General features: G+C 36.4%; 1 protein-coding gene across 5 annotated transcripts in view; it reads left to right on the top strand.

The window, feature by feature from the left end:
- LOC150098127 (DIS3-like exonuclease 1) overlaps positions 1–27,229 on the top strand; it is a 412,479-nt gene that overhangs the window by 349,634 nt on the left and 35,616 nt on the right. For all 5 annotated transcript variants that reach the window (XM_090406105.1, XM_090406104.1, XM_090406103.1 and 2 more), the window contains 3 exons: positions 10,486–10,635; positions 15,031–15,135; positions 20,370–20,675. In XM_090406105.1, coding sequence (XP_090262231.1) covers positions 10,486–10,635; positions 15,031–15,135; positions 20,370–20,675 — 561 coding nt within the window. The remainder of the gene's footprint in view (positions 1–10,485; positions 10,636–15,030; positions 15,136–20,369; positions 20,676–27,229) is intronic.

Raw genomic sequence — 27,229 nt, 5'->3', positions numbered from 1 at the left:
ATGGGAGTGGTGAAGACCATGCACCTTTAACAGTTGAAGTGTTGTTAAGTGTGATTGGGCACTGTCATAAAGCAGGAACACTTCATTGCCTCTGCATGACGGGTCATAACATCTAAGTGACAATAAAAAAAAAAAGGAATCAAGAACATAGGTGCCTCAGTATAACTTTATCACAAAATTGGGTAGAACCCCAAACTATAGAAAATATGTTACAACATGTTTATTATAGCTTAAATTCCTTCAAGGAGGCCTTAAATGAGCAGAACTAGAACTATTGAAAAACCATATTTACACCATATATCCAAAATAGCTAAGATATTAAGATGACATGAAATAAAGATAGCCTTCAGCCCTTTATGTGAAGTCTCCTTATTTTTATATCTGCCTAAGCTACCACATCCTCCCTTCAAAAATACTGAGAGTCTGCAAAATCTGTTGCTTTTATATTATTGCTCTGTATACCGTTGCTCTCTATAAGACAGACAGGCCACTCTGGGAAAATCCACATTTAGTAAATTGTAGCCTTTTACACAGCAAGTACTCTGCAACAAACCAAAATTATTTGTACTGCTTACAACAGTTGTATCTTCTTGTAGAAAGGTATTCGCCTTCCAAACCACATCGCCAACAATATTAGACTGGATGTAGCTTGTGTTCTCACCAAAGCAAGACTACCATAAACCAACATATCCAATAGTGAATACAAAGCTCTACAGGAAATGAAGATAAACAAAGAAATAGTAATCACCAAAGCAGATAAGGGAAACGCCACCATGGTATTGTTATGTCGTATATATTTGCTATTATTATATTGATGCTCTATATTTAATTATATCCTTTCTTACTTCAACCTCTTCTATCAAAATCCCACCGCTTGAGCCTTTTGTTATGTCGGCTGCGCCATTGTTATGTGGCTTTCTCTTTGTTTTACTTTTATCGTTATGTTTCCTTTTTATTCTTTTATTTTTTTTATTTTTATTTTAATTTTAACTTTTATCACATCTTAGTGTTAATATCAAATCTTTACAATCCTTCTTTTATTCTATACTTATCATCGGGTCTGAGCCTTTGTTCTCTCATACTATTCTTTATCCATTTTATTTTATTCCTTACATAATTTAACTTTCTAAGGGCTGCCAGAAATACCTATTCCCTGAATACTATGAGCTATCCTATTCACTCAGGCAAATTTATTTACTGTGCCAGCCTGGGCCTTAAGGGTAGAGTTAAACTTAGCCTAAGAATAGTCATGGGATATCAGGTGCTACTAATAATGTTAGCTAAAATTCAGAAGCCTTAGGTTTTCTAGTTTATTGCAGTCGTGCCCTACTATTCTTAATTGGGATATTCCTGCGCACACATACAATCACAGGTTTGTATTTTATGAAGGGTCAGTCAGCATGATCAGAAATACAGACATGTAAAGTATCAAATAAATTTAATGACCGCATTATGCAATGCAATACAAAATAAAACAATTATTAATTCTAATTTTAACTTCTACTTTCCTCTCGCTCTTAAAATAATTTAGCATTGATTTCTAAATGTTAGCAAATTAAATATTGTTTTATTTTGTATTGCATTGCATAATGAGTTCATTAAATTATTCTTATCTACAACTCAATTGTTCGTTTAGGCATTTAGCACATTTATAATCTCTCTCGGATGAATCACGACAAAATCTCTATCTAACTTAAAGTTCTTAAAATTCATTTCAAAAGGCATAGAGTCATTTACATAAATCTCAGTTCTTCACACTTCCTTCTATCACAAGTTTAAGCTACACTCTTTTCGCACTGTTAGTCAATTCTCAAAAAGGGGCTAGAACATGTGAAAGTACTTATCTACTCTTTATCGGTTTCTCTCCATCCTTCCTTCTTTGTTACGATTCTGGCTATCTCGATTTTTTCGCCACGTGGGATACACGTGCTCTCCTGAGCTGGGCGCTATCTCTCTGCTAAGGGTTTACATCAACGATCCTTCTCATTCGATCTTGCCGAACTCTGCTGCGGTGCCATGCCAGAACTTCTCGAAAGTCAGCTCTTAAAAATAAGAACTGAACTGCGATGAACACTTGTAGCACACGGAGAGAATGCAGGAACAAACAAACGGGGGGGGGATTCAATTCCGTGTCGCGGGTTTTATACTCTCCCCAAGAGCAAGCACCACCTTTCCGAGTTTGAATTTCTCTTATCACCCCGCCTATTGGTCTCCAACTGGGTGACTTCACCGATCAACATACGGGACTTTCTATTTCCGAGAATGTATGCATCACGATATCTTCTCAGATGTGATGCCCGCAGGTGCTTACGCTGCTCTTGTAGCGTTAGGGCAATCTTTGCCCTATGTTGCTGAATAACTTGCATTCTTTCACTTGTAGAAAATCACTAATAATTTCTCTTATAACTGCACCTTTTTGCTGACTTACATTTATACTTGACACACAGATACATTGATTTTAATTCACATAATTCAAAGTTTAATATACAAGATGTTGTTTACAAAAAAAAAACAGTTATACTGTGCTAAAAGCATATTTATTTTATGTTTATTGTTAGATTCTGGAATGGTGACATCATGTAAAAATGAGGTCGCCTATTTTAGATCTAACAGTATTCAACCAAACTGACTAAACAGGTAAGCTTAATGCTTTATTATTAGATCAGGCTACCTACCTCCTTATTGAATATAATCCCACCAACTCACAAATCAGAAAACTTCATAGGCTCCTTAAGAAGATCACTTCTTGGCCTGTGGAAGTTATCAACAGATTAAAGCCTTTTAACTCTAGACCCCCCCCCCCCCGTATATACGGACTTCCAAAAATACATAAACAAAATGTGCCATTACGTACCATAGTGCAGTGTTTCCCAACCTTTTTGATGTCGCGGACCCCCTGTAGCGAACGTTAATTCAACGCAGCCCCCATAAAATCCAAAATGGAATTTTTTTTAAATGTTACATATCATAAAGGTGAAATAATAAATTACAATTTTACAGCACTAAATGTGTCATTTATGACAATGCAATACTGTTATAAATGGAGATATTCGGAAGAATGTGAACATATCAATTAGGCCAGGTGTGAACAATAGGTGTGAGCAACATGATAAGATAAAGTTTAATGAAAATAAACTATCCCCCAGACCTCCTTTGAATTACTCACGGACCCCCGGGGATCCGGGAACCACAGTTTGGGAAACATTGCCATAGTGGATGGCATTGATTCCCCCACATACAAATTAGCCAAAGTGCTCACACAATACTGGCACCATCAGGACTTTGTGTTTACATTGTGAATTCCTTAAGTAATTTAATAAACAATTGTATCTGAAAATTCATAAAGGCATCTAAAATGTCATGAAACTCCCCCCCCCCCCCCCACACACACATCCAGTGTAATTAAAAACCAAAACCTGATTTGTCATCAGATCTGCTCCTCTGTTATTGAACATCAGATATGATGTGCTTTTCACCATGACAACACATACCATACATTTGAATTTAATGAGTGTATATGATTGTTTAACCTAATTAATTAGATTAAACAATCACTAATTATTCACTATTTGAATGTTATAATTACCTCTGATTTTCACCATCTTTATTCATATATTTCTCCTGAAGAAGTATGCAAAACCTGGTGAGTTAAGAATTAATAAACATCAATTTACTTAGTTTTATAATTTTGATATGGCTAATACCAGAAGTCCTTTAATGTGAACCCTGAACTACAAAAGCCTAAGAGGTACAAAGTCTTTGTTGTCATTCACTATGTTGCCACCTTTTAATACAGGCAGTCAGGGGCGAATTCTCCATGCTTGCTGCCCAAGCTCATTAATTGAAAAAGAAGTAATATTTATTTGTTAATAAATGCATGCATTTATAAGCATTCCATTTAGACTTATTTTTGTAGACAGAAGACGTCTTAAGCTTGCGCGGCAATAATTGAGCTTTGCGTTGTGTATCGAAGACCAATGCTTGCTCATCTAGTCAAAGCTATCTTGGCTTGCTTGGTTGTAGGAGCTTCCAGGTCCTCACAGCAGCACTGTAATTTCATCCGTTCGCATAGCCATTTCACGTCGTCTCGCTCTGTTGCTTAAACACAGGCTATACACAGTCAACGTAGCTCTAGCCAGTGAGCTTCAGCCAGCCTTTACAAGTGTGCATGTTGCTTGGGAAAATTAAGTTACAACCAACTTTTTATGCCGATGTTATTGACCAATTCATAAAGAAGAACCATAGGGTAGAATTCATATTCAAGTAGCTAAATTGAAAAAGATAAAATGTAAAATAAATGTTGTATTTGTATGATTAAATGTACATAAATTTCTAAATATATAGTTTTAAATGGTCAGTAATTCATTATTCTGCTAATCAGACTTCAATCATGCTTGCACTTGTTATCATTTAGGGAGTGAGAGGTGACAAGAGCAAGCATGAATTTCAAGACCAGCATTCGCCCCTGCAGGCAGTTGTGAATGATAGAATAATGGCTTAGAACAATACCATGGATCATCCCATGGTACTGATCTAGAAAGAAGAGAGAGATTGCCAAAGAAGCACGTGGAAGAGTTGTCTGCAGGAATTTAAAAAAAAAAAAAATGATAATAAAAAAAAAATCTGAACTTCATGAGTTTATTAAATGACTAGTCATTTAATGAACTCATTAAACACATTCAATGAAAAGAAGAATGTATATAGAAAGCAAATCAGTCAACATGCGCTGAGAGAATACACATAAAAGTATAAAAAAGAGAAGCAGCACGTAAAACTAGCTAACAAAAATCATGGGAAGACTTTGGTATAAATGTAGAAAATAAATATCAGAAAGGTAGAAAAATATTCTAGAGGCTATTGAAGCTTAGAAAAGATAGAGGTAACATAAAAACTAAAAATATTCTGTATATCTGTATACTTTGACAGACTGTTAAATGAAACAAGCAGTAACAGGGTGGTGGTAGAAGACATTTAAGAAGAATGCAGTCTGGAGTACATATCAATACTCAAGATAAAAAAGCCATATGAAACCGGAATAGTGGTGTAGATGATATTCAACCGGAAATGCTCAGATATGAAAATATATGAGAGGGGATCTGGAAAGATCTGATAAACACCTAGAACAAAAAAGATATTAAAGCAACATATAACTACAAGAAAGAACATACTAGTAGCAGAGTTATGAAAGTAACTTAAGTTCTTATATTCTTATATCCTCATATAGTACACCCACACTTTGTAGAGCCGACCTTGACTTTGTGCCAAGAATTCATGCTGAAGGGGAGAAAGAAATAAAGGATGTATGAATTGGTCACCAACATGCGAAATCACATGCTTTATACATAAATTTTCCAACTGTTGTACAAGCAAAATAGTTATCACTTGAAAAACTAGAATTTTCATAAAAGAAAAGCTAATTTTCCGACGTATAATAATAAACAATCATCCCACGAAATGCATTGATTACCCTAATATCGGAATGGATTCTCCTACTTTTGACATGTGCAGAAGTGTCGAAGGGTCTTGCATCTTTCTTGTGGTTATATCATTTTTGTTCTAGGTGTTTATCAGAAACTTCCAGACCCCCCCCCTTCCCCTAGTAAAAGTTTTACTGTGGCTACACTTCATTATTCAAAGGCCTGGTTATTACAGGGTTGAATTTTGATTATTGGAATAGAGCTTCAGGCCATATATAGAGATTCTTATAATCAGATTTTCACTTTAATACTAGTCAAAACTGCTTGGTAATGGTATTTCTCTTCAATAATTAACCTCTTTTGCATCTCAACATCTCCCTGTGCCTTGTATAACTCTGAGCAGTATCTTGTTCATCTCTCTCCTAACTCTTCTGTGTTCATCAAGATTTCACCATTTTCATTTTTGATGGTACTCTGCTTTAGGCTCCATTTCTTGTTGATGTTTCTGATCATCTTATATACTTCTCTTGTTTTATATTAACCATAGTACTTATTGATATCCTTGCACTGTTCTTCTAGCCATTTTGATTTGTCTCTTCTAACTGCCTTCTTCACTTCATTTCACCCTATATTGTTCTATTTCCACAGATCTCTCTCTCTCTCTCTCCCCCCCCTAATCTTTACTGCTCCTTTTTCTTGAATTATCTTTAATATCTCCTATGATATCCACTTTTTCTCTGATCTTTGGAACTGTTTATTCCACTGCTCTCTTGATTGCAGATACCACTCTGTTGTTTCTGTCCACCAGTTCCTTTTCCATAATGGATTTCAATTCTTCTGTGAGTACCTTCCTATACACTTTCCTTGTGATTTTCTTACTTGGTCTCCTCTATTGCTCTGACTCTGAAACTGTGCCTTCACATTGCTTGAGTTTCAACTTGATATTGGCAATCACTAAGCTATGATAATTGAAGCATTCTTTCTCCTCTTGCATTGTTTCATCCACATCCATATTTGCCCATTATTCTTTTCCATCCTTCAATGTCCTTTCCAGTCTCCTCCAGTGTTTAATATATCTTTCTTTGGTACTAATTTCATATTATTTCCGAGTTGCTATAGAATAATTTTATTTCTTCTTTAGTATTTTCTGAAGTGGCGAATGAACTGGACCACTGTGATATTAAATGGTCTTGCTTCAAATCTTGCTATTATTATTTTTCATTTACTGGTTTGTATCCCAATAATGCTTCTCTTCCTGCTTTACTGAGAATAAATCCAACCTTACTGGTTTTATAGTGATGGCAGACCAGATAATCCTTGTACCTCTCATCTCCCATGACTCTGTCTGGTGCATCTGCACTAATCCAAGGATGTCACAACAGTATTGCTCCTTGCAAAGTAAGTCTAGCTTTCCAGGAGCCCATAAAGTATGGACATCTTTTGCTAGCTGACTTGTTGATCCAATCCCGATTGCTCAGTTGGATACATGTACCTTGTTTATCTTGGCAACATCTGAACTGGCATGTTATACTCATGTATAATAGTGTATAGAAATATATGCAGTAGGACTCTACTTTGCATGACCTCCGTTGTTTTTACAACTGGTAAAAATTTTCCCATTATGATTATGAAATATTGAACCAGAAATGAGCTGATCAGGATGCATGTACTTTAACAGCAAGTTGTGGCCTGACTGAGACCACATCACACAACCATGAATAAAACATTTTAACTAGTATGAATGATTTCTAATATGAATGAATTAGTCTACATCCTATGGTTGAAGTACAACATTGCAATTTGCCTCACACTTTCTTTATTTCAGTTTAATTTAAAATTATTTACTATATAGTACATATATGTGTACTCAGTGGCGTATTTAGGTATAGGCCCGGGTCTAGAGCAGCAAATTTTGAGGGGCAGTGGAAATTTCCGGGCTCTCATTTTTGTAATTATATTTATATTATGAATTTACAATATAAATAGGTTATGCATATATATTAACATGTTCATTAAATATGGGGGACACTTTCTGCAGGCCTAGGGGCAGGAAATACCTAAATACGCCACTGTATGTACTCTCAAAAATGTCCAGAAAGAGGAAAAGCGAATTGGAGAATAGAGAAACACGACGTTTTTTGAAAGCTCAAAACATGAAATTTTGAGCTTTCATGAATCCAGAATGAAAGTATAGAATTTGCCTCTGTTTTAGTTGTTTCATTCCGTGATATGTTCTTCTAGCTCAAATTGTATTTCCAACAATGTAACTCCCAGTTCATGACATATGGGAGGGGGGGCTGAAAAGTTCTCATAAACACCTAGAACAAAAATGACTGGTTTGTGCAACAAGGGAAAGATTTTTTTTATCAGAGGATTGCAAATGATGCAGTAGTGTTGCAACAAGGTATAACACTTCATGGGGAATATGTAGAATAATGTATAAGTTACATAGTTCTACCTGAATTCCTTCCAGCATCCCCATGGGAAATTAGAGTTAGCTTTATGATGGTTCCCTTAATGACAGTTTCTAGGAAATGGTTAAGTTGTAAAAGCAGGAATCTAGTATCTATAATTTCACATGAACCATGGTATAAGTTTTCCAGCTACTATTTTCTGTTTGACTCTCTTATTCAGTTTTATGTCTAACCAATAAAAAATGATTCAATTTTGTTTAGAAGTTAATGGGAACATGGATTTGGAGAATGTTGGTAGAATTTTCTAATTTTTTATTTTGTATTTGACTCTTGTTTAGAGAATGTTAGTTCCAAACTTACATACAGAATACTGTGGAGATTTTTTTGGATTTTAATCAGGAAAAGATTTGGTATCATAACTGTTTTGGCAGAAGGCATTTTTGTCTTGTGAATATGTAACTCAAAAGCAACACATAGATTCCCTTTTTATATTTAGAAAATATCATCATCCCATTATAGATTATCATTCTATGATCACAGGACTGTCTTTTTGAACCATATCCACTTTCAAGAAAAAAGAATTTTCTGCTAAAGAAATCTTTTCTGTTCAACTTCATCAAAAACATTTTGTTCTCTGATAACATAATCAGTTATTTTCATTAACAATTAAATGTATTAAAATACCAATAATTAAAGCCAAAATCAAACATTAGATTTACAAAAAAAAAAAAAAAATGGAATGACATAATTCTTTTTAAAAGGTATAAACATTTTGTTCTCTAATAATATGATTGCTTACTTTCATTAATTAAACAGTTGAATGCATTAAATTATCAAAAATCAAAATAAATAAACACATTTTTTTAAAAAACCAAAAAAAAAAAAAATCAGCTAATGCCTTTTATTCCCTTATAAAGAGCAGATGAGGCCTTTAAACCTATCTAGCTTTTGGAGACTGAGTGGGCAGTTCAATATCCACTGGTAGCCAATCAGAGATAGCTGGTCCAGGTCTATCACTAATTACGGCAGCCAACGATCAAGAGGCTGGCAAACAAGTGCTGCCATCTCTTGGTCTGAAGTAATGTGGGTACTACGGTCGATTTTCTTGAATTTACGAAATAAAAAACCTGAGTTTCCAGGAGGAAAAACCCGCTTTCCCGTGCCAGAGATTGACTAACTCGGGAATTGGTCAAAGAAATACTTAGAATAAGTTCCTCCAGTCGGCAACTAGACTTGAACTTAAGTCTGACTTCAAGCGACCCAGCGCAGAGGATGTAAGTGCCACTTCCACTGAACTACACAGTCCTATAATCTACTCAAATGATGTCAATGCAATTTTGATTAAAAAATCATTTAATATATGATGATGATAATGATAACTGATTATATCCTTTTTCTGAGAATGCAACCCGTTATTTTCTTTTCAAATTAAATGAATTTCTTATCTAGAGGTGGGAAGGTTTTTTTCAACCAAGAAACACAAAATTGACAGACATAACACTGGCATTAGTTGCTTGAGCTGTAATTCCAGATGAACAACACCGTTAAATGAACTGCCAATAACTGGAAACAAAATCAAGCACCAAATTTTCAAAAAAATAAAAATAATAACTTCCCTTTCTGTAGCATTGTATCGCACACAGTTTTAACCTCGGTGTGCACCTCTTTATTTTCATTTTAACCAAGATAAGCTTGTGTAACCTTTTTTTAATTTTTTTTCTCTAATAACATCAGTTATCTTTCATTTAAAAATTAGATTATTTAAATTGCTAATAATTAAAAACAAAAGCATCAGATTTGCAAATAAATAATAATAATAAAAATCCTAAATGGTAGGAGAAAAACTTCTTTCTGTTACTCATAAACATGCGTACATGCACATACATACAAAATTCATTACAGACAGAAATAAATATCATAACTGATGCTATTGCTTCCAAGAAAAGATAAATCATAATATGGATGCAAGATTACATTCATGTATGGGGAGGAAGTGGAGAGGGTCCAGAGACGAGTGACCAAGATGATAGCAGGTCTGTGGAATGAACCTTATGAGAATAGGTTGAAGATTTGTGGGTTTCAGAAATTGGACGATAGGCGAAGGAGGGGTGATATGATTGAGACATTCAAATTACTGAAGGGTTTTTATAAGATTGATCCAGAAGATATTTTTGATAATATGACTGGTGGTGGGAGGACTAGGGGCCATGCATGGAAGCTGGGCAAGAGCGTGGTTGACAAGGGTGTTAGAGCTAGGTTCTTTACTTGGAGAGTGGTAAATGAGTGGAATAAGCTTCCAGAGTCTGTTGTGGGTGCTACAACTGTGAATGAGTTCAAGGCAAGGTATGATAGATACTGTGTGAATGTTGAATAGTTGTTTTTGACATGATGTTAGGGCCTCCCTCGATGAGTCTGTCGACTCCTTGGAGTTTCCCGGAACAATAATAATAATAATAATAATAATAATGTTTAATATCCTGGGAGTATACTTAAAATTGCTGCCACTGATGGGCAACTTTCACTTGGCTAAATGAATGATGTTGGAGCATTAAATTACATGTGATTAAGAATGATAATAAAATAAGGAATATTATATACACACACACACTAGTTAATATTAATTTTATTACTCATACTTATTAATAATTTCATAGGTCTTTCGTTTGGTGACTGTTAGGGCCATGTTTCAAGCTGTATATTTTTCTGCTGGTTCTGTGTTGCCTGATGGATTTTATCATTATGCCCTTGGTTTAGACAGGTATACCCATTTCACATCACCTATTCGAAGATATGCTGATATATTGGTAAGCTGCTTTTGTTGTTGTTATGAATTGAAGTATTCATTGAAATAATTCAAGTTTTATATTTCATTGCATATTTATGTTTAGGTGCCAATTGAAGTTCATATTAAGGTTAAATAGAATGAAAACACAGTATAGTGAAATAATTAAACACAGGTTTAATGGTTCCAGTATTTCATCTTTGTTATAGGGATCATCTGGAATACAATATGAAAATACAACATAAAAAACATAATACACTTAACAACATAAGTAGAAGAGCCTAAAGTATTCAGATGAGTGCCCTCTGTGGGCATTACTAGGCAGCCTTGGCTGTTAGTAAGGAGATCTAAGAATACTGTTTCCCAAATCTTGGAAAGTTTCACACAACCATATTTATTATTTATTAAGATTTAGTTGAGTTTTTTTTAAAAATCTGCTGCTGAAAAGAAAAAGTATCATGCTTGCATTTGCTGTGATTCAAGCATAGTAGTTTTTTTTTTCCTATGTGATTCTTGTGCAAGGTGTCTGAAGTATGGTCAGCTAGACATGACTGACCATAATTGTGATGATGTATACTAGGTGGTATCAAAAAGTTTTGAGACTAGGTTTGTAAAACGCCAACAGATGGCAGCCCAAGGCTGCACGCACAGTCACAGGGAGCACCTACCTTCATAAATCAGTGTACCAAAAGACATCGTCCTGTGTACGTCGGGAGCTGTGCAACTGATGCTATTCTGACCGCCTGCATTACCACATCTGTGATTTCATCATGGACAGCAAGTTAGAACAAAGAGCAAACGTCCTTGAATTTCACGTTTTGAAAAAACGTGAAATTCAAGGATCGTTACTGGTGACGAAACTTGGGTGTAAGGGTATGACCCTGAGACAAAGCAATAGTCTTCACAGTGGAAGAGCCCATCATCTTCATGACCGAAAAAGGCGAGGCAGGTCCGCAGCTCGACCAAGTGCATGCTCATAGTCTTTTTCGACATTCACAGCATTGTGCATCCAGAATTCATCCTCAGGGGCCAGACCGTCAATAGTGAGCTCTACTGCCAGGTTTTAAGGCATCTGAGGAAGGACATTCGGCAAAAGAGACCAGATCTGTGGCACGCAAAAAACTGGATGCTCCACGACGACAATGCACCTTGTCACCGAGCTCTCCTCACATGTGAGTTTCTCGCCAGAAACAACATGATCGCATCTGCACCCACCCTACTCACCAGATTTGGCTCCTGCAGAATTCACCCTCTTATCAAAGATGAAGATCCAGCTCAAAGGTCACTGTTTTGACACCATTTTGGAGATCCAGCGCGAATCGCAGAAGGTGCTTGACATGCTTTGAAAAGAAGACTTCAAGACACATTCCAGAAGTGACAAGAATGCTGGGAGCGCTGTAGTGATATGCAAGGGGACTATTTTGAAGGTGATAGTGTGTAAACATAGATAAATAAAGTAATTTCTTGTAAACAGAGCTAGTCTTGAAACTTTTTGATACCACCTCGTATATTTCTTGTGCTCTTCAAGACAGATGTTGGCAGATCTTCCAGTTTGATCATAATAGGACATGTCAAAAAACAAGAACCTTGTATATACTTGGAATTTAGAGGTTGAAAGAGTTGAACTTTAGGGAAAAGATAAGGTTATCTGTAACTAGCTTCATTATATGGTGTGTAGGCAGTACAGAGATTATATTTCTTGAAAGTTTTAGTCATGTTTTCTGAGGTGCTCTGGATTCAATTACTTTTCTTGGCATTGTAGCAATTAGATAGGAATGTGTAACAATAATACCGTATTGTTTGTGGAAACCAAAGGGTTTAGGTCTTTTAGTTAATTCAGGAGGCTAAGCAGTAACATTTTAAGTAGTTTTTTATATTAATATTTCTTTAATATTTTCAACGGAAAATTTAGTAGGGTGATATTCGAAAGATATAAATGTAGTTCATTCTCTGAGCAACACATTCATTTTACAATTGCATTCATTGGTATTGAGGAATGACAGTAGCATCTTTATCAGCAATTAGTAATTATTAGTTATTATACTTAATAATATTTGCATAATTTATATAGCACAGAGGATTGACTGCTACAGAGATTTCTTTTATCTAACAATGCTCATGTAAGGATCTTTTGCAATATCTGAATGCAGGTTACAGAATGTACATTCTGTATGTATGCAACATGAGATCCAATGTCAGAACCTGAAAGCAGTACACCAAAGTTGTGGCCAAGGCTAAAGATGACAACAACTATTCTTTCAAGCTTTTCAAAGAAAGGTTGATGACAACTACAGGAGGTTAATGTGTGGCTGATATTAAAACCTACAAGGGATGTCATATTTCGTGAAAGAAGAGTTTTGTTTTGAGAGAGGTACACTGCATTGAATACAAACAAACACAATAGACTTTTTGGAATCAGCAACAGATTTGAAAAAAAAAAAAAAAACTTAATAAATATAGTTATGTAAAACTTTCTGAGATTTGGAAAACAGTAATTCTTAGATATCCTGCCCAACAGCCAAAGCTACAGTGCCCACAGAGGTTGTCTCTGTTACTTTAGGCTTATAGATTAATACCCTCCACTTATTTTTTTGTGTTGTTTTGGTGCATTATGACAAATTCCCATATCATTTCCTAGATGATAGACTATTAAATTTCTGTTTATTTCTTTAATTGCTATGTTTTCATTCCATTAAACCTTAACATGAGCTACAACCAGCACTTAAGCCTAAATGCATGATTTCTGATTCTTCGTGGAGAAAGCATAACACACAAAAAAAACACATGTTCAAATTATTATTTTCTAGAGATACTTGTGCCATAAATGTGGGACAGAATAACATAACACAACGATAAGGATGAATAAAGTATTAAACTTTAATAGCCATATATTTCACCCTGAAAATTATAGGTCATAAGGCTATTGGAGTGTAAGGTAGAATTGTGAGCAATGGATTATTTAAAATAGGAAGATCTGTGTGATGGTATAAATAGAACAGTGTAAGTGGTAATAACTGCTTCTCCTTATCTTCGATAAGGAGAGGCAGTTATTCCAGTTCAGGTGATGGAGCAAGACTTTAGCATTCTCTTTAAACAAGCATTCAAACTTGTGATGGTACCCATGGAGTAAGCCTGTTTCAGACCAGAGGATATTGTGATTTGTATCAATTCTCTGTTTTGCTAGGCCAGATTTCTTGTTAATAATGTACAAGACTGGTGTTCTTGTAATCTTTTATCCACAGAATGTCCAGTTTGTCTGAAGTATGAAAGGTGACAATCATAAAGAACTTAGTAGACACCAGGAAGAGAAAAAGGAGATCATTTATCTTTTAAGATGAGTATCAAGAGTTTGTTGAAAGAAATAAATGAGCCATCAGATTGTATTTTTTAAGAATTCTTGAGATTGGTTCAGAGGTATGGGATCAGAACCCTCCATACCGTTTTGTTTTAGGTGGGCTTGTAAGAATAAAAAACATGTTGCATAATTCGTTCTGGGAAGCCATTCAGTTATATAAAAAGCTTGATGTGTGTCTGGAAGTTCTTGCCTTGACTGTTATGGTTTAGAGCATACACTATGAGAATGATGTTAGTGAACTAGTTGCTGTTGTGTGTAACATTCAGTGAAGGTAGGTTTATGATAAATGGAAGTGGTTAGTTTACTTGAAAAAGAGTGGGAAAGCAGGGTGCCTAGGAAGCTAGTTTGTTTTCCTTTTCTATTTCCATAGTGAGGTTTTATCCAGAGATATAAATTATTTTTGCTAGAAATGCAGGTAAAGGTGGCTTCTTGGTGGAGCCAGACAGTGAAGATGTAATTGATGTAACATGCCTAAAAAGAAGGCAAGTTGTACAAATGAGAAAAAGGATTTCTTCTAGGTACTCTGGAATAAAAATTTGTGAGAGCCAGAAAGAGTGAACTCCCCATTGCAGTACCTTCAATTTATCCATAAAATCTCTTTTGACAAATAAAATAACCTGAGTGGATTATTCATAAAAACTCTTTTACATCATTCTCATAGTGAAGACAATCTTCCAGAGGCAAGTGTTGATATGAATAAGGATTTAGTATCGAAGTTGACCATTGAGCACATCAGTTGAAGGGGTGCATTTCTTACTTTTTCTAGAAAATCTAAAGAAGAATTTTGTTATGAAAGAACCTAAGGGCCTTCTGCCCAACAGCCAAGGCTACTTGCTGGTGCCCACAGAAAGTACCTCTCTTAAGACTTGATTTCTTCCACTTATTTTTCATGTTGTTTATGTGCATTTTGACATCTTCTATATATTATATTCCAGATGATGTCTCTGTGACAGATGAAATAATGGACATATTAAAATTGTTTAGTTCTCTTATGCATTAAACCTTGATATGAGTTTTATGTTTCATATGTGCTGATTTCATATCATGGGCTTTTATTTCTAGGTTCATAGACTTCTCTTAGCTGCTATTGGAGAGGAGGATAGTAATGCTTTGTTATCTACCAGTGAGGCAGAGGCTTCTTGTTATTTGATGAATGATAAACACAGGGTATGTATAATAAATCTGTAAATGCACAAAAACTTCAGTTTCCTTATGCTTATGGATAGAATGAGGATAATACAAGAGTATAATTTCATGTTAAGTATAATATACTTTCCAACCAAGCAAAAAAAAGAAAAATTGCTGTAATTCTCAATATAGCCTTCTGTTTTTTGTTTGTTTTTATGCGCCTCATGCAAAAGGTGCAAACCTATAGTACATTAGTACCATGGGTTGGCTAAGGATTTTTTTAAATCTGTACTTACTTCTTACTTTACATAATCCAGAAACCTTGTTCCAGAGACCAAACATGGAATTTTTTTAAGCACTTCAGGTCCTCAATAAACAGGTTGGTGGTCTCTCACCATGTGATGAAGTTAACCTCACACCAAAAACAATCGTAGACATCCATTCCCACAGCAGGATTCAAATCTGCTGCCTGGATAGCAGATATGCTAACCGCTCATCTGACGAAGCTGCAATGCAAACATGGATGCATTTTTGGTAACACAAGTAAAAAATTGTATAATAGAAATGAAGTAAATAAAACATAATAAAATAATAGTTAGGTAATTTAATAAGTAATATTAGTATTGTATTTTACTCTCCTTACGAAAAAAGTAAACCTTGCTTATAAAGGCGGGGGGGGGGGGGTCTACATCCCAGCATAGAAAATTATTTACAAGAGAGGATAATAAGATAACAGTAGGCAAACATTTATTATCGAAACATTTAAAAGTTTCAAAAATGTTTGGAAAAAAAAAAAAAGGTTCCAGAGCACTTTTAAGAAACCTTCAAAATAACTTTCTTGGTGTTGCACTAATTAAAAGACAATGAACTCTGCCCAGTATTCTGCATGTTTGTCTTATATTTGATGTTATGATAGGGGTTTTTGAAATCTTGGTTCTCATCAGAGACCAAGATGAAAAATCATCTGCCAGCCATTGTAACTCATGTTTGGAAGTCATATACTTTTCACAAGTTCATTATCATAATTGATGATAATGAACTTGTGACCTAGGCTCAGCATATATCCAAGAAAGTGTGAATCTATGAACTACTATTTCTAAAAGGGAAGCTTAAAGGAAACTCTAATTACCAGCATTTAACAGAGACGGTATGCAATAGTTAAGAAAGAATTTCTTCTAAATGTGACTGTAGAATGCTACAAAAATAATATGCAAAAACTGCCATTCATTGCCAACACATTGAATGTGGAGTTCTGGGCATTAACTGGAACAAGAATCTGCACAAAAACATTCAGAACTGAGGCAGGCTCACAACATGTATTTCCATGGTAAGACTGCAATAGGCAAGCCTCATGTTACCTGAACCAACATCATCTTTAGTGGTGCAAAGAGCATGTACAGTAGGATGTGGAAGCTTGGAAAGCTGTGCCATGAACGTTGAACTCTGAGATACCTCTCAGAGTTCAACGTTCTGAACATTCTGGATAATGCAGTGCTTCCAACTTTGTGGCATTACTATAGAACTGACAATTGCCTCTTTCAGCACGACAGTGCACAAGGCTGCTGCTATAACTGCATGGTTTGTGAACATGAACATCATGAACAACGCTATTGACTGGCATCCACAGAACATGGATCTCAACAGTGTTGAACATCAGAGGGACAAATTGGAGCATCAGGTAAGGCCAAGGGACATCCACCTCACAACAGTCCAGGAACCCATTACATACCTACAGGAAGAATGATCCAAAATTTCCATTGATTGCTATCGTATGTTTGTGGAATGTATGTCCCTTGGGATTGCTGCAGTCATAGTGGAAAGAGGTCCTACATCTTAAGGTGGCACCATGGCTGTTTGTTCCTCACACTGTAGTGTCCATTGACTTCTTTACAAGCAGTGCATGCTTATAGTTTAAAGACAGCAACACTACTTCAGCTTGCCAGCACACTTGAAGTAATCTCCAAATGCATTAATTTGTGTATATGTCAGATTTACCTGGATACTGAATGAATGAGGATGAGCTGCCAATTTGGGATTTGGCCGACCAAATTGTATTCTTATTGGCTTAAACCAATACAAATGATGGTACAACATGACAGAATTTCATGCAGGCTGGGGCGTCGCCCAGTTAAACAGGACCCTCATTGTTTTTGCCAGGGAACCAGGGCGAACAGTGAAAAGTCAGCTACTGGAACAAATCTGAAAGCACACCCCAACTCATCATCACCAGAGTTAAAGATTGGTACTATCAACATAAGAAGCCTGAATAGCAAAGAAATGGAGCTAGCTGAGGAATTAGATAAGTACCAGATCGACATAATAGGGGATGCTGAAACAAAAAAGACAAAAACTGGTGAGATCTATCTGAGCAATAAATACAAGATGTTATATTCAGGCAATGACAATAATGGAAAAGAAGGAGTAGCCATAATATTCAACACAAAATATGAGGCTAATCTTCTTGAATGGCAGGCAGTCTCAAGTAGAGTGATGTGGGCAAATATCGGTATGGGGAATTGGACAATGAGACTTATTTGTGACTATGGTCCCACAGAAGGTTCTACTAAGGTAGAAGTGGAGGAATTTTTTGATGCTTTAGAGAAAGCAACTGATACAATGAAAAAGGAAAAGTTGATCCTTGTTGGGGATCTAAATGGCAGAGTAGGAAATTATTGTCAGACATACAAAAATATTTTGGGAAAATTTGGAGAAAAGTGCAAAGCTAATAATAATGGCAAATACTTGTTGAATTTCTGCTCAGGACATGGACTGGTTATTATTAACACCATGTTCCAACATAAAAATGTGCTCAAATTCACATGGAGAGAAGAGGCTAGGAATAAGAAAAGTCTCATTGACTATGTTGTTATTGATAGTGATGCTTTCTCCCTGGTGCAGGACACCAGAGTGTACAGAGGATTTGAAATTGGAAGTGATCACTATTTAGTCTTGAGCAGGATAAAATTGAATTTCATATTGAAAAGAATAACATGTAAGAAAGTTTTAAAGCAGATAAAAGTTGAGCTCTCAGATGTGAACTGCAGACTAAAATACACAAAGATTATTGAAGAAAAAATGAAAGAGTTTGAGATAAGGAACAAAACCTTGGAGATTCAATGGCAAGCCTTGAAGAAAACCCTGATTGATTCAGCCAGAGAGGCATGTGGTAAGGTTGTCTGCAAGGATAGAAAAATTAGAACTCCATGGTGGACACAGGAAGTTAAAGAGGCAGTGAAGGAAAAGAAGAAAGCATATCAAAAGTTCCTGGCAAATAAGTCAGCTTGAGCTCTTAGAGAATACAGAGACAAATGCAAGAATGCTAAACACTGTGTAAAACTAGCCAAACAAAAGTCATGGGAGGACTTTGGCAAGAATATAGAAAATAAATATCAAGAAGGTGGCAAAATATTCTGGAGGTGGTTGAAGAAGCTTAAAAATGGAGGAAAGAGTGCTGTAAAAGGAATTAGAGATGATAAACAGTAGAAAAAGATATCCTTGAAGTATGGAGTAATTACTTTGAAAAATTGCTAAATGAAACAAGCAGTGATAGCAAGGTGTTAAAAAACACTCAACAGGCATACAGTCAGGAATACATATCCATACTTGAAGTAGAAAAAGCCATCAAAAGCTTGAAATGTGGAAAGGCAGCAGGAGTAGATGATATTCGACCAGAAATGCTGAAGTATGGTGGTATAAAAGTCTTACAGTGGCTGCACTGCAGTTCAGAAGGCCTGGACAGAGGGACGAATTCCTGATGATTGGAGTAGAGCTCTAATAGTACCCATATATAAAAAAGGAAATAAAACTGAATGTGAGAATTACAGAGGTATTTCCCTACTGAGTGTTCCTGGCAAGATCTATGCAAGTATAATTGAGAAACTGTTGAGAAGAATTGTGGAAGAAAAACTTGGTGAAGAACAAGCTGGATTAGGCCAAATAGAGGCTGCCAGTTTCAGATCTTCAGTTTACGACAAATAGTTGAGAAAGCATGGGAATATAATAAAGATCTGTATTTAAGTTTTGTCGATCTGGAAAAGGCCTATGACAAGGTGCCAGGAGAGAAGCTATTCAATACACTACAGTTATATGGTGTAAATGGGGCATTATATCAAGCAGTTCTTAGTCTTTATTTGAGTTGTAAATCAGCAGTTAGAATTGAAGGAAGTACAGGAAGATGGTTTAATGTTAAATCTAGTGTGAGACAAGGATGTAATTATCCCCCCCTCTGTTATTCATTATCTATATGGATCACATTATGAAGGAAAGTGATATTAAACATGATATCAAAATTGGAGATGTTAATGTCAGCTCTTTGCTTTATGCAGACGATGTTATACTTCTAAATAAATCCGCTACAAGTTTGCGAGATTCCCTTACTAAATTGAATAACTGTTGTAATAGGTACGGTATAAAGGTCAGCAATGAAAAGACAAAGACAATGAAAATAGGTAGAATCGTTGAAAATGTCAACTGTGTTGTGAACGGAGAACTTGTGGAACATGTAAAACATTTCCGTTACTTAGGCATGATTTTTACTGAAGATGGTAAATTAAATATGGAAATAGACAACAGAATCAACAAAGCTGGCATAGTAGGAAGTCAACTGAATAAATTCATATGGAATAAGAGAGAAATTAGTTGGAACACTAATTTAGCTATATGCAAGACAGTGTTCAAACCAGTTTTAATTTATGGATCTGAGAGCTGGGTCAGAAGTAAACCACTTGATCAAAGACTAGAGACTGCAGATATGAGAGTCCTGAGAAGATTAAATGGGTGAACAGATTGCATCAATGGCAATATCATATTAAAAATGAGGATATTAGGAAAGAACTTGACATTGTCAGCATCCAGGAATGTGTTAGCAGAGCTAATCTCAGGTGGTATGGTCACTTAAACAGAATGGGCGGGGAAAGATTAGCAAAACAAGTGTTCTCTGCCAGGTTAGCAGGAAAACTACCCAGAGGAAGACCAAGAAATAGGGGGATTGATACGGTACAAAGTGCCTTAGACGATAGAAATATAAGATGTGGTAATATTGAAGTCTTGATAAATAACAGATTGATTTGAAGGAAAATTGTAGATAAGAAGTTATTAATGATGTAAATTTTTCATGTAGTACTTTCATATCCTGTACACCCCTTGAGGGTACAAATCAGGAATTTGATGATGATGGTGATTTTTCATTTATCTCATTTTGTTTATTTCTTTCTCAACATTCAGATTTGTGTAACAAATTTATTACTGCAACCTGTCTTAATTTTCTTCCCTAGGCATCCCAAGACTGTGCAAAACATGCATTAGAATTGTTCCAGGCATTTTTCTTTCTGAATAAAGGACCTGAAGTAGTCATTGCAGACGCAATTATTTATTGCCTTCGAGCAAATGGCACGCTGGTCTTTGTACCAAAATATGCTGTAAAAGGTGCAGTTTGTCTTTGTAATAGAGAACAGAAAGTACCTGTGGTTACAAGCAGTGGTATTCAGTGGATGGATGGACATCTAGAAAGATCAGAAAATAAGTTGCTAATAAAGACACAAGGCTACCAACAGAAGTATCGACTTCTTGATCACATTACTGTAATTGATTTTTTTTTTATCTAGTTAAATAATGATTATTGTTTTATGCTATTCTTTCTCTCAATAATACAACTGAATTCTAGAAATTTGGAAATATATACTCAGTGACCAAAATATTAGAGATTTTTTATGTCAAGCCCATACAAGTTGATCAACCTATAGTACATTAGTACCATATATGGGTAGTGGGTCGGGAAAGAAGCAACTTGTTTACATTTGATTTAAAATACTGTATGTTGTATTCCTGGGAAAACACATCAGGGGGAAGACTGTTCCACAATACAGCAGTAGCAGGGATGGAGGAGGAGGAAAAGAAGCGTGTTCTGTGGGTTTCAAGGTGCACTTTGAAGGGATGTTGAGCAGCAGTTGCATGTGTTCCAACTGACTTAGTATACTAAGTGGGGAAATTATTGATGCTATTTCAGATGAACTTTGTCATGGAAATATTTATAGAATATATTGGCTGCAGTTAGGTATTTACCTGGATACTGAACAAACAAGGATGGGCTGGCAATTTGGGATTTAGGCGACCAAATTGTATTCTTATTGGCTGAAACCGCAACTAAAATGATGGTACAACATGACAGAATTTCATGCTGGCTAAGGCATCACCCAGTTAAACAAGGCCCTTCTTCACTAGGGAACCAGGGCAAACAGTGAAAAGTTAGCTACTGGAACAAATCCTGAAACACACTCCAACTTGACATCTCCAGAGTTCAAGATCGGTACTATCAACATAAGAAGCCTGAATGGCAAAGAAATGGAGCGGGCTGAGGAATTGGATAATTACCAGATCGATATAATAGGGATGACTGAAGCAAAAAAGACAAACCGGTGAGATCTTTCTAAGCAATAAATACAAAATGTTATATTCAGGCAATAAAAATCAGGAAAAAGAAGGAGTAGCTATAGTATTCAGCAATCAATACGAGGCTAATTTTGAATGGCAGGCAATATCAAGTAGAGTGATGTGGGCAAATATCAGAATGGAGAACTGGACAATGAGACTTATTTGTGCCTATGGTTCTACAGAAGGTTCTCCTAAAGTAGAAGTGGAGGAATTTTTTAAGGCTTTAGAGAAGTCATGGGAAGACTGGCAAGAACATAGAAAATAAATATCAGCAAGGTGGCAAAATATTCTGGAGACTGTTGAAAAATCTAAGAAATGGAGGAAAGAGTAAATGGATTAGAGATGATAAAGGTGACATGAAAACTGGAGACAAGGATATCCTTGATGCATGGAGTAATTACTTTGAAAATTACTAAATGAAAAACAAGCAGTGAGAACATAGTGGTATAAAATACTCAACAGGCATGCAATCAAGGATACATACTTAAAGTGGAAAAGCCATCAAAAGCCTGAAATGTGGAAAGGCAATGGGAGTAGATGATATTATTATTATTGCCCCAAGACCTCATTGAGTCAAAGACTCATCTGGGAGGTCCTTTTATCACACACAACTCATCATACCGTGTCTTAAACACACTCAAACTCCTTTTTCAGACACCACACTCTCAGTCAAGGCATTCCAATCATTCACAACTCTGCATGAAAAAAACCTGCCTCTCGCTCCCCTACTCACACCCTCTTTATACAGTTTCCAGGGATGACTTCTGGTTCTCCCCCTATCTCCCACTGTTTTATGTAAAACTTCTCCAGCGTTAATCCTATAACAACCCCTTACCAACTTATAGGTCTCTATCATATCTCCCCTCTTCCTCCTGTCCACCAGACTCTTGTAAAATTTTTATATCCTTTTGGTTCTATTTCTATTGTCTTGTCCTTTTGCTATGTCACCGTTGTAATATTTAATTTCTTCTTTATTTATCTTACGTATTGTTCTCTATAAATATTAATTACACTTATATTGTACTTGTATCTGTGCCCTTAGTAAAAATCCTTCTCTAGTAAGACTTGATTCTCTTAACTTCTATATTACTCTTGGCTGATCTTTACATATAAGAATGATGCTAGTGGTTTGGGGAACAAAGGGAATATTAATGGTCAGTGCCAACTCCCTTGTCTCTACACTGGTTCTAATTCCTTTTTTCGGATTCAGAGAAAATTTATTTTTTTTACTGCGCCACTCCGAATCCTAGATTACCAAAGAATGTAGAATCAAGGAACGAGAAACAGTTTAGCTTACAATCTTATATTACTATAGGTTATGTTTGCTGTCATGTAGCCTCTCTAAAAGTTAATCTCCTGCTGTGGTCTGTATTTTTATGAGCAAGTGCAACAGAGAAGAAAATCAGGCAAGTCATCAGTTAAACAAAGAGAACAAAACATTTAATTCAATTGATACATATTACACATTATGAATACACTCTGATTAAATAATCTGCAATTGCTAATGAATGAGCACTAATTTCACAGATTCTCTATATCTATCTTAGCATGTATGACAAAGAACTTCATTTATGATTTACGACTTATATTTGAAAGATCACACTTATTCATCAATATTAAAGACATTTTTTAACTGAATTACTAATGTAGCTCCACGTGCTCTCATACAATTTCCCTCACAAAATTCTCATAACTTATTCAATCATTAAAAGACACAATTCCTAGGCTCCATGTGCTCTCGTTCTATTTCTTTCACAAAATACTTATAATTTTCACAACTTACTCTATCATTAAAAGAAACAATTTCTAGAGTCCTTCCTAAAATTTGCAGATATCCTTCTAGCACACATTTACATAAAAAAAAAACTAGACTGTACGTTACCAATTGCTGGGGAAACTATTTTGCCACCTCACATATCTCGTCAGGACAAATACTTTCGACTCCACGTTCCTTCTGCTATTTTCTGAGGCATTCTTCAAAGGTTCGATCTGCACAGACTTCTGACTCCGAAAATAAGTAGACTTTGTTCTCTGGTGAACTGGTTCAACATCATAACGAAATCTCCGTAAGCATTGGTGAATATCTTCTGCTGGGCTGGTCGCCGATTGGTAAATTTTTGGGAAATCCAAGGCAAAGTTCCTCAGTCATCATCTCGAATCCGCAGGAAACGAGGAGGCTCCACACACAACAGCAAGACCGCACGAGAACCAGAGCGTAAGAGAGCACAAGCCTCAGAGTAAGAGCCCTTTTTTTTTTCTGGCGCTGCACGACTTTTTAAATTGCTCGCCACACGTTAACACTACGTCATCGATTTCTCCTCCCATTTTTTTAGCATCACTTCACGTCACCCAGTACTGAGCGCCACACACGGAATCCTTAGCGTGATTCTCGGAATGAATGAGGGGGGGGGGGGACTACTTGCTTATGAAAAGGGTGCACTTGTACTCTTTGTTGCATGTGTTTCAATTCCGGCCACCTTTTATTTAATCAGATTATCGCTTTCCCCCAGCACTTTATAAGTACTTACACTAAGCAGTAAGATTTAAGCAATTTAGCAATTCTTATTCTTTACATTATAACAAAATAAATGAAAGATTCTCAGTTTAGTAATATTTCATTAATTTACAAGAGTTTAGTATATTCTGATATATCAATAATTGATTCAAAATGTAACCCCATGTTAAGTCTGAAGGAAACGTAAATTAATCCAATTTTAGTTTCATTCAGAACTTAACACTCTGCAAATTACATCTTCTCAATCTTTCCTCATACTCGACATTCCAGAGGTCAGAAACTACCTTAGTCAGTTGCCTTTGGACCCTTTCCAACATCTCTTCGTCCTTCTGAAAACCAGGTGACCAAATCTGGGCACAATAGTCCACATGTGGCCTAATCAAAGCCTTATACAACGGAACAAGAATCTCCTTACTTCTACACCTCAGAGTCCTCTGTATCATTCCCAGAAGTCTTTGTGTTGTCTTCACAATTTTGGCGATGTGTCCCTAAATTTTAGATCCTTATCCACTATCACCCCCAGTCTCTTATTTCCTCCACCTCCAACAATGTATCCTCACCAAGCATAAATTCTGCATCCCATCTTTGTTTTCCAAATTTTAAAACCTTGCATTTTGCAACATTGAACTCACATCCCCATTTCCATGTCCAATCACTCAATTTATTCAAGTCTTCTTGTAAGGCCACAACATCTTCACTAAAACTTCATGGTTCATCCCAACTTTGCATCATCTGCAAACAACTGAATATCTCCATCCAAATTTTCACTAATATCATTAATATACAAGTTAAACAGTAATGGCCCTAAAATAGACCCCTGAGGCACTCCATTAGTGACTTTCCCTTTCCTGGATATCGTTCCCCCCATACACAACTTATTGATACCTATTAGATAGCCAGTCTCCAATCCAATGCACTAGTCTAATATCCAACCCCATCTGCTCTAGTTTGACTGTCAACAGGTACTCTGTCAAAAGCCTTTGCGAAATCCAAGTATATTACTGTGTATCCTTCTCCTCTGTCCAAGGAAGCAGTCACTTTATTGTAATAAGTAAGTAGATTACTAAAACATGACCTCCCTTTAGCAAATCCATGCTGTCTATCAAAGATGATACCATTGTTGTCAACCCAACTCTGGATCCTAGTTCTCACAAGCTTCAACAACTTAACTACACCTTAACCACACTTAACCACAACACCTGACACACAGATAGGCTTATAGTTTGAAGCTTGAGTTTGATCACCTCCTTTATGAAGTGGCACAATCTTGCCTTCCTTAGGAACTCGACCGAGTGCAAGACTCACATTAAAAAAATATGTCAAGGCAGATATGTCGGAATATGTGGTGATATATTATGAAGTCCAACAGCCTTATTAACATCAAGTTTGTTCAATTCCCCATACACCTCTTGCTCACTTACAGTCAGTCTCTCCTCCCCATCATCAACTGCTCTCAAACTCTCCATGATGTCATATTCACAAGAATGAAAGCCCTTTATGAACTGCATATTAAGTATCTCCACTGTATCTTACACACTAGTTGTCTTTATACCATTTTCTCCAATCAATGTCATCTTTCCATAATCATTCTTTTTTTTTACTGGCTACATGTTGAAAGAACTCTCTAGGATTCTTTTTGGCTTCATTAGCTATCTGCTGCTTATACTAAACTTTTGCTACCCTTACCAACCGAGTCACCCTCCTTGCTTGTTCTTTTGTAATCCTCATGGAATTGGTTATTACCACTTCTCTTTATGCTCCCTCCATAATGCCTTTTTTCTCTTCATTCATCCATTTCACACCTACCTTATTTAACCTTCTGACCCATGGAATACATTTAGACATTGCTTCTACTAGATTGTTCTTGAATATCCTCGAAGCCACATTGATCTCTTTTCCAGCTAACTCCTCATTCCATGCTACACTTGCAAGCTGTCTCCTGAGCTCTTCATAATCACCAGCCTTGTAGTTCTACATATACCCTTTTCTCACAGAGGTCCTCACAGTGCTGGCAACCATCCAGGTAATTACTTCTTGGTCACTCTCACCAACTGGAGGGTGATTTGAAACCTCATTTATAATTGCATCCTCTAATGAGATGACCAAATCCAAGACCCTCAATCCTCGTGTGCCCTCTGTTACATACTGTGAGGTAGTTATCCCTCAAAAACTCAAGAAACTCATTTTTTCTTTACTTCCAGTTGCTATCTCATCATTCCAGGCTATATTGCCATAATTAAAATCACCCTTTTCATATTTGCCTGGCTAATTTGATTATACATTTCATTATCACCACCATCCATGTTACCTGGTCTATAACAACATCCAACCAAGTATTTGATTCCATTCACCTCTATCTCACACCATACTGCCTCAAAACCACTGGCTCTATTTCTCTCTTGCATCTCTACTTTGTATGGACATAACTCTTTCTCCATCATCAATAGCGCTCCCCTTCCCTTTTTACCCCTTCTATCCTCACGAAACACATCATACCCTTCGATCTCTATTCCTGTCAGGATGTCGTTCTCTTCCAACCATGTCTCACTTATTCCGACAATCTTTGGGTGAACAGATGCAATTAGTGCAACCATTTCATCTGCCTTGTTTCTTATACTTCTAGCATTTGTACACAAACACAACAGCTCATTTCTGGATCTACAGCTAGTTCCACCGATACCACTCACTCGATGTGATCTCTCCATGCTCGACTGGAGCAATTTCCCTTTCTGCCCATTCATTCTAGAACCCTTCCCAATTCCAACTGTTTCCTCTTGATCCCAGGTCATCCCATTCCTATCCTGTCTATACATGCTCTCACCTCCTCTTGGAGCATCTGCCCTCCTCAAGCCGTGTATCCCTGTCCACCCTGAGCCTCCCCGTTTCCCTGCTCCTCTTGTATACCCTTTCTCTCATTTTCTATACTCATACCACTCACTTCCCCATTCATAACCACCTCTTCAATTTCTCCTGTCTTACTCTCCTGCTCTTCCACATCACTTCCCGCTTGATCTGATTCATTCTCTCTACTTACTTCTCTACCTTCCAGCAGTAGTCTCTCCAAGCGACTCACACCATAGCCACTCAAATACAGTCCATCGCTCCCATACAGTTCACTTCGTCCTTCAAACTCATTCCACACATTAACAAACTGTACTCTCATCTCCTCACACATTTCAGCCAGCATAT

Source organism: Typopeltis vanoorti, chromosome 16, assembly GCF_054136105.1.
Source record: "Typopeltis vanoorti isolate ZY-2024b chromosome 16, IOZ_Tvanoo_1.0, whole genome shotgun sequence".
NCBI lineage: Eukaryota > Metazoa > Arthropoda > Arachnida > Uropygi > Thelyphonidae > Typopeltis > Typopeltis vanoorti.
Note: the sequence above shows the minus strand (reverse complement) of the source record. Positions and strands in the feature narration are given on the sequence as shown.